At 41.8% G+C, this 9,023-nt stretch overlaps 1 protein-coding gene across 1 annotated transcript; it reads right to left on the bottom strand.

The window, feature by feature from the left end:
• Window positions 1-2,036: 2,036 nt before the first annotated feature.
• Window positions 2,037-7,350, bottom strand: LOC147616438 (protein SHOU4-like). Its single transcript, XM_086777516.1, has 4 exons — window positions 5,695-7,350; window positions 3,538-3,693; window positions 2,915-3,126; window positions 2,037-2,826 (listed from the first exon to the last, which is right to left on the bottom strand). The coding sequence occupies exons 1-4, from the start codon at window positions 6,661-6,663 to the stop codon at window positions 2,634-2,636; spliced, it is 1,530 nt and encodes a 509-aa protein (XP_086633642.1). The 5' UTR covers window positions 6,664-7,350; the 3' UTR covers window positions 2,037-2,633.
• Between the last annotated feature and the right edge of the window lie 1,673 nt (window positions 7,351-9,023).

Here is a 9,023-nt window from a genome sequence, read left to right as displayed (position 1 = left end):
ATCTCACCTAACCCTTTTGATATATTTCTTCTAGTCATCTCTACACAGATATAGCACATGGATCAAGATAGGATGATAAATAAGTTTAAATCTTTGTAATTATCTTTAGTCCTAGAAGACTCATTAGGGTGTTCAACTCTCTCTCTCCACACACACACACACACACACACACACACACACACATGCATGCACACACGCACGCACACACCAAAGGCATTATACACGAAGATCCATATCAAAACTTTCTAGCTAGAGAATTGTAGCTGACAACTTCATTACTCGTGTGGAGATGAGAGGTTGCTTGTGGCATAATTAATATGTAGGTATGTGAATACTACATTCTAAATAGTCATAAGTTAGTGGTGTAGGTCACCCCTTTGGCACCTTCAAACACTCTAAACCACTCATTTTTTCTTCCATGACCTTTTCCTTTGTAGAGTTTTGGGTTTAGTGTATGTAAATTATCAATTTTACCACACCCCCCCTTGTCCTCCCCACCCCCTCTTAGTGCTTATACATCTCCTTCCACCCTACACTTAAGCCCTATACTAACATCTTGTATGCTTTCAAATATGATAACCCCCCAACCCTCTTAATTCTTACAATTTTCCCTTACACTCTCCCTTCGTGTGGTCTAACTGAACATGCTTTCATCATAATAACCATGTGCATCTAGGTAGTTGGTAATTTTCTCTAAGCCTTTTTCCTTTACAATATGTCCCTATGTATACCACATATATTAACATCTTGTGTGCTTTCAAATATACTAACCCCCAACCCTCTTAATTCTTACAATTTTCCCTACACTCCCTTCGTGTGACTCCCTTCGTGTGATCTAACTTAACATGCTTTCATTATATTAACCATGTGCATCTAGTTGGTTGGTAATTTTCTCTAAGCCTTTTTCCTTTACAATATGTCCCTATGCAAACTAATTTACTAATCATTTTGTCAATAAGTGTCTCTTTAAAAAAATACAATGAATTTTTTCAAGTGACTCATGTCCTCTTTCATATTATACAAGAATATCATTTTTCTTTACGATGCCCCTTCACTCTTTAGTGTAACTTAATTTGCTTACTACCTTAACATATTTCCTATCTTACGTATCTTTTTAAGCCTTTTTCATGTTTTGTTTTTCTTTTACAATCTCACCTACCCCATTTAATATCTTTATTATGCTTATCCCTACACACATATGGCACATGGGCCAAGATCTTATACTTGAAAAGAAGTTCAAGCATTCACAAATCACCTTTAGTCTTTAAGTTTGTATGATAGAGAACAAAGGTATTGAGCTCTGTCTCTCACTCACACACGCACACACACACACGCACGCACGCATGCCCTTACCACAAAGTATCGCATGTGGAGATCCTGGTAAATCCCTTAACAAGTAGAGATTTATAAATGAAAACCCTAATTAAGGGGTCTCCGGTTAACCATTGCAAGACACCACACACACAACACATTGAAATCTATTATGCCCGTGGTCAAGGGGTGCACATCTAGCCCTTGCTGAACACTTCTTTTGCTACTATCATATGCAAATGTTATGAGTCATATGTCATGCACATTTTCCCTTACAAAAACTCTAAAATCCAAGAGCAGCCCCTCAAATTCTACATCATGCTTCCAAGTCATGTTGACATCGCATGATATTACATGATGAGCGAAATAATTAGTCAAACATCAATGTGTGTCGTAAGCAGTGTAATGTGTCCTGGTTCAGTACTCACACAGAAGTGAGTTAAGACTGCATTTTACTTTGAACATAGAGCTGGTGCTCATGGTCTCCAAACATTATTATGATGATCATACAGTGTGTACATGTTCAGTGTACTTGTTCAGTACACACATAGAAGTGTGTTAAAGACTAGCATTATATATATATATATATATATATATAGGGTGGTGGGGGGGGGAGAGAGAGAGAGAGAGAGAGAGAGAGAGAGAAAGAGAAGAAGAAGAAGAAGAAGAAGAAGAAGAGAGAAACAGAGAGAAGAAGAAGAAGAAGAAGAGAAAGACAGAGAGACTGAGAGAATCCTCTCCACTACATAAGCAATCAAAAGCATCAGAATGTAGTCCCAGCTTTTAAGCATCCTAATGTAGTCAAAGAAAAAAGCTGTATACTTGTACTCACTACAAACCATGTTGGCAGTACATATATGTACACCTACTCTTTCCACATACAGTGAGATAGGCCCCCCTACAAGAAGGCAGCGCATACCTGTGGTATCGCCAGCTATCATACAACTAACATAAGGCAAAATCGCAGTTTTACCTCTCTTGGTACAACAATATGTCACAGAAAAGAGGCTTTCTGAGACTAAGGGCAATTCATCATCATCTTCAGTTTTGCGAAACGGACAACCCTTGGCAAGCCTGAAAACAATTGGCCTTGTTATGAGCTTATTTGGAGGAGCTGGGCACCTTGAGAAACTATCAAAAATCTGCCAAGTTGCAGTTGATGATATGAAGGTATGTCCACTCCACTGTAAATGCTGCAACCTATTGAGTAAGAGTTCCTTACTAACTGATTACCAGCTGACGGAAACTATGGAGAACAGCTTAGACAACAGAATAATATAGACTTCCAGCATCTCGGTGTGGTGGTCAAAAACTTGCACATGTCAAACCGGTATAACATCGGCTTTTGAAGTGTCTTCACATCTCAAAACTATCCCCTCCATAGTAGCAGGCAGAAGGCATCTACCCCATTGACAACCAGTAGAGACAGGGTCTGAAGGAGGCACGATCATCAACACATTCTCATTTCTTTGCACTACCCCCATGACAGTTACTGTGAATCCTTCCTTGATGTACCTGATTCCACCCAAGTATCGCATTAGCCTGCACTCTCAGAAGGCACAACACTACACTTGAGAGAAAAAAGGGCATATCAGAAGCCTACCCTTCCTTGAGTCTCATCACTCGGTCGTCGCTGGATAGATTACGGTCTGCCAGCCAGCGCAAGAAATGAGAAGGTATTTCTCTGTTTGTTTTGGTGATGTCCACGATCGTATTCTCCTCCACGTAAGGTGTTACTGTGGCACCATAGCCAGCTTTCACCAACGCTCTCAATCCTGATTGAAAGTCAGAGATATAGAAGTCGACCGCATGGCGCTGCATGAAAAAAGAAAAATCTCTTAGTTCTCATCTGCATTGCTATGAGAGAGAGAGAGAGAGATTATACCCTACGTGTATGTACAAGTACACTTGTATGTACATATTCATACACGAGTATGTACATAAATACATACATTTTCAAACACAAGTATCTACATAAATACGTACATACATACACATTCGTACATGTGGCCCAACATGCTGTGTATATATGTGCATGTGATCCCACAATGGTAGTTGTTATGCCTATTACCTAACTAAAAAAGAGCAAGATGGTAGTTGCTAGTAAGAGGGGTACTACAAATAATAGTTGAGCTTCTAAGCATGTACAGAAACAAGCTTGGAACTCAAAACAAACTCTTTTGAGCTGCTATGGAACAGAGGCATGTCAAAAAACAATGTCCTTGCCTCTAAATGTCGCAATCCCCAGGTAAAGGTTCGATGTTTTGGTCTAGCAGGCTTTGCTTTGAAAGATCTGTACTCGTAGAGTCCAGAGGATGTATAGACGCATCTAGATATTCTCTGATAGGATGTTTCCAGGGGCACATTCCCACAAGTGACAACCTGAAGAACAAAGATGGATATGAAATTATTTAGGATAGGCAGTATCACAACAATAATTTCAACTTAAAAAATTACCAACTCAGCTAAAACACACTTAGCCCTATGCATTCACACAGCTGCATACACCTACTTGAGCTCAAGAATAGAATTACTTGTGGCAGCAGGTCCAAGACAAGTGTTTCAAAAAGAAACGGTGGGACGCCCAACTTCAGGTTGAATCTGCTAAGTGCTTTATCTTAAATCCAGTTCGGCTAACTAACCCTCACTAGTTAACTTTTCTTCTGGAGCTTTAAAGCACGGAAAACTTTAACTTTTTTGTATATTTGACAATCATGACTCAAGAACACATAAGACATTGTTCATGTTCATTTTTAATATAAAAACTTTTGATCTTTAATTGCCTGGAGTTAAGATGCTATTCAAACCTCAACATAGTAACAAAAAGAATTGTGAAATTTTTAGAAACTCTTTTTTTCTCTCTCTTCGATCTCATTATAAAAATAACTCAGCCTTTTTCTGCCTCATCGACCCTACCAATTTCTTTGTTTCTTTAGCCCACATTTCTGTAAACACCTGTATAAGATGTGTGCGTGCTAGCGAATGCACAAGCATGTACAAATGCGTAGCATAAATGTACTGAGTTTGAATTATTTCTGGTAAATATGATCTTTAGTGCCTTGCCAATTCCAAGGATGCACACTATTTTTTATGCGTCGCCTCAGCCATGTCTACTTCTAAGTCTAGAGCACTCAAGCTTAAGCTGAAATAAAGGAGGTGGTTCAGGAGAAACATGCAATGCTTTCCAATGAAGATGAGAACAATGCTCGAAAGCATTGGTTGGCAGGCCACATTGGTTAAAAATGCCACATGTTACCTGGTGTCGGCGTTGAAAACATAGTCTCCTACCTAATTGTCACATAAAAAGCCATGCGCCATTTTATACGCAATCATGCTATTACCATAGCATTTGAGACCAGCTCATCTTCACCTGTAACCTTGCACATTCGTCAACTCGATCTTATTCACACCGAAGCCCTTCACCATGTAAAGTGTTGGAACAGTACTAGTCCTATGCCATGGCATCCAACGTAGTTTCATTTATCTACTGCTTCTAACATACATTTTCACATATTGGCCACTGTGGTAAGGAATGCACACATGCAATGCCACCACCAAGCCCAGCTGGTAAGACAACGTGACAGTTGTAGTCAGAAGACACAGGATTACCAATTGCTGGAACCCAAGTCCTTGGATGGTGGTTGGGGCCGTCGTAATAATAATTTTATGCAGGCTGGACAATCAGCATAAAATGTGGCTGGGCAAGCCATATGATCAGGGCCAGGCAGAAATATTACCTGTCTTTTGCTGCTGACCCTGCAAATGATTTGCACAAGAAAAAGCCATCACTAACGATTGATTTAAGGAAAGCTGCAACTGTTCAGGCCTTCCTTTTCCTGCCCTCTTTTCATCCAGTTAGCTGGTGCATTTTGTAGATGTATAGTACAAAACATGCACAAGAAAGGACTGCCACAAATTGTTAATTTGTAAAAAAACCTGCCACTGTTCAGGCCTTCCATCTCCTGCCCTCTCTGCTCCAGTTAGCTCGTACAATTTGCCTCCGTATGGTGCACCCATACCCTAGGCGCATGACAATATTTCCTCCCCAATTCAGGGCTCACATGGCCTTTATATACCATATGCTAGGATTCAGACATAACCTATATTTGTCAATCCACGTTTTTATGATAGTTGGTCTACATTTAAGCAAAACACCACGGCACTAACAAAATGCATCAACATACACATGCAACCACCTATGCACATGAGAGTCGCTTCAAAATAATCCATGCATTGAGAAAATCCAATTATTCAGATTACTTCAAACGCATGCAACCTGAGCATTCAGCAGAAGACCCAAAAATTTCCTAGACGAAACCTATATACACACAACCTGCTATCCTTCGGTACAGAGATCAGGAATGCACAGCAAGAGACACTTACCCCTGTAACTTTGACATATTGGCCATCCTTAGCCTGACTCAAACCAACATCAGGATACTTGGCAACAAATCCAGTTACAGCCCCTTTTCCAACACAAGTGTTCCATGTAAGCAGCATCAAGATGGCACAAAGGAGGCATACGACCACGATCAACAAGATTGCATTCTGGACAGCTCCCAGAATGAACCCACCAGCAACAAAGCCGATCACAAAGAGTGGAATAACAGTCCACATGATCACTCGAGGAAAAGTCCTTCTGAATGAATAGCTTTGGCCATGGCTGAGGTTGTTGATGGCATGGTTGTTGATGCTGCTGGCGAGCTTGACAGCAGGAGCATGGCCATCCAAGGGGCCTGAATACTTTCTAGATGCAGAAAGTGGACCCGACGTTATAGGGCCAGATGTTATGAGGCCTGTGGTTGGGAGATTCGGAGCTAGAGGGCCGGAGTTCTGACGCACCATGCCCAGGACTGCTCCTCCAGAAGAGAGAGGACCTGAATTCTTCAAATTTGATCCTGCAGAAGCCCTGTTAGAGTTAGGGTTTGCAGAGATCCCACTCTTGAAATTTGCAGGATCCCCATTTCTAGAAAGTGGCCCTGAATGCGAGCCCTGGATGCGAGCTCCACCTCCTGCTTGTGGTGGAACTGATGGACCCTGTGGGCCAGAGTTTGCATAGGATGATCTCATAGGGGGGTTGCCATTGCCTGATAAGGGGCCAGAATTTGAAGCAGCAGCAGCTCGGAAAGAGCCTGCTCGGGGAGCTCCTCCAGATATGGGGCCAGATTTCTTGGATCTTGGGGCTTCCACCGCAATGTCGAACATCTTGCCAAGCTCTCCAGACTTCTTGATGTCACCTCCTGTGTATGGCATGGCCGTGGAGGTCATGGTAGGCATTCTATCTTTGTACTTATCAGGTGTGCCGGAGACATAGAGGCCATTGCTGAGCTGATGGACTCTGTTGCTAGTCATTGTGGAGGGTAAAGATGGACCGCAACTAGGGTTAAGGTGAAGGCTCAGGTTGGGGTTGGGGTTGTGGTTGGGGTTAGGGCTGCTGCAGAAGCTTCAGACAAGTAGCATTGCTTTGATTTCATCTGCACTGAGGTGGATTTGCAGCCTTGAGATGATGCATTCAGGGATTGCATTAAAAGGAAGGGCTAATAGGGGAGCGCCATCAGAAGGGTAAAAGTACAAGAAGACGAATGTGGAGGCAGACCTTGACAGCTACCACCACCGACATCAACAGCAACAAGAGAACCACCACCACCACCACCACCACCAACAGTAGCAAAAACAACAACTACAGCAGCTATGGCGACAGGGAGATCAAACCTGGGGCAGGAAAGGCCACATGATATGCCCTCTTTAGGTTAAGAGAGTCTTCTGCTCATATCCTCCGTTTGGCAGGGTAGCTTCTTCCTCGGACAGCCACAGCCATAAAGGGAGACAAATTTAGGGTTAGGGTTTGGGCTTCTGTATATTCTAGAGGAGGGCCTGTTGATGTTGTCGCTGCTGCTTGCCGCTGGGCTTGGGAGCGGTCCCCACACAGACTGAACTGTTGCTGTTGTGTGCGACGGGCCACCGGAAGAGTAGACGCGACTGGTCGACTGGTTACCGGCCACCAAACGGCACGGTTTGCTTCCTTCCGTTTGTTGGCGGCCGTTATAAGGGACTGGGAGTTCCATCATAGACACCTGCAGCAAGAAAGAGAGAGAGAGAACCCCACCACCACACATGGGCCCATAGATTTAAGAAATGAAAAGAGGAATCAGATCCCATTATTATATCCAGTAGTAGTACCTGTAGCCTCTGGTGTAAGCAAAGTGGTCAAGAGTGTTGGGGCCCGTTCACGCGCGCACGCTTGGTTGGCACCTAGATGACAACCCACTGGAATTCGGACTCCTTTCCAGTAAACCAAAATTTTGCTGTCCAAAATTTGAAAATTAGGAGTGAGTTCCTTCTTGCATGCGCGGCAATCGTCCGTTTTCTTGTACAAGCTTCAACGGCTAGAATCAGTGTAGCAAATGCATACGCATCTCAAAATCATGTGAACCAGAAACCAATCCTGGTACCATCCGAATACTTGTAGATTCTGCTCATGTGAATACTCTGTGGGTGTGAGTTCGAATCTATACCTTCTTCCTTCTCACACCATATGATATATGATTAAAGAAACGAACCTCTGCAAACAAAAAAAAGTATTGTTGTCCCTCTAGGATCAATCACACAAGGACACACACAAAAGAAAATCACCTTACCTCATCAAGCAACCTAAGGTGTGTACATCTTGCCAGAATTCACACCCATTGGTAGGCTATGCCTATTTATTTAGTTGGAGGGGGTTGTATTAGGACACCTTACGAACTTTCAATGCAGGGCTCTTTGATGATGGAGGCTTTGCAACACTCTGGCAAATCTATTTTTCATTCATTTTAAAAGAAGCACCTCCAACTCTTCAAATATGCTCCCCCAATATATTGCAACTACGATGTATCCAGGTGTTATTGCCTTTTTCTTATTTATTTATCTCCCAAATCGTAGTTATTTAAGGCATCATGGAAACATACTAATTGTGGTAATAAGGTGGAGAGAAAAAGAACAACAAAACTCAAGTTTTATGACACTTTTTAATGATGACATGCTTTTGCAAAATGTGCAAAAAAGCACTATTATTAGTCGTACATGTGGCATTCAAATTCATTAAAGATGTAGTTACAAAACTTTGGGACTCATCTTCAATGCTTCACTTACTTAAAATTACAATTGTGAGCAAGGGAGATGACACCTCTACTTGCTCTGAGGGTGAACATTTTACCTAGGCAACCACCACATTCTGAAGCAACATAAGAACAACTTTAAGGCAGTGATTTTTTTTCCTTTTTTACATTAATGGACTCGCCTTATGTGGGAAGTTTATTTTGGTGAGCAAGCATTGGTTGGATGGACAAGACATCATTTTAACATATGGGGGAAAAATAACACTTGGGCGTCAAAGCCAAGTTAGGTTTGTTTCATCATGAAATGCATTCCTTTTTTCTCCACCTCCTAGGCCATTTTGTTCTTTGAAATGAAGGAATTTGATAAAAGAATTGAGGAGCACAAGTGTCTCCATAGACATTTTGATTCTTGAAAGGGATTCTTGACTCTTCATATTAAAGTCGTGAAGCTGCATAAGTTTTTTAAAGGAAAGACTCTTGAAAGGGATTCTTGACCCTTCATATTAAAGTCGTGAAGCTATAAAAGTCTTTTAAAAGAAAGGGATAGAGCTGCTTTGAAAAGGAAAAACAAATTGCTTCGTAGCCTTTGGAAGAAAAAGGAATTCGACTTTAAAG

This window comes from Cibotium barometz, chromosome 38 (assembly GCF_041138505.1).
Source record: "Cibotium barometz isolate CiBa-2024 chromosome 38, ASM4113850v1, whole genome shotgun sequence".
Lineage (NCBI taxonomy): Eukaryota > Viridiplantae > Streptophyta > Polypodiopsida > Cyatheales > Cibotiaceae > Cibotium > Cibotium barometz.
The sequence above is the reverse complement of the archived record's forward strand: the minus strand, read 5'-3'. Positions and strand labels throughout refer to the sequence as shown.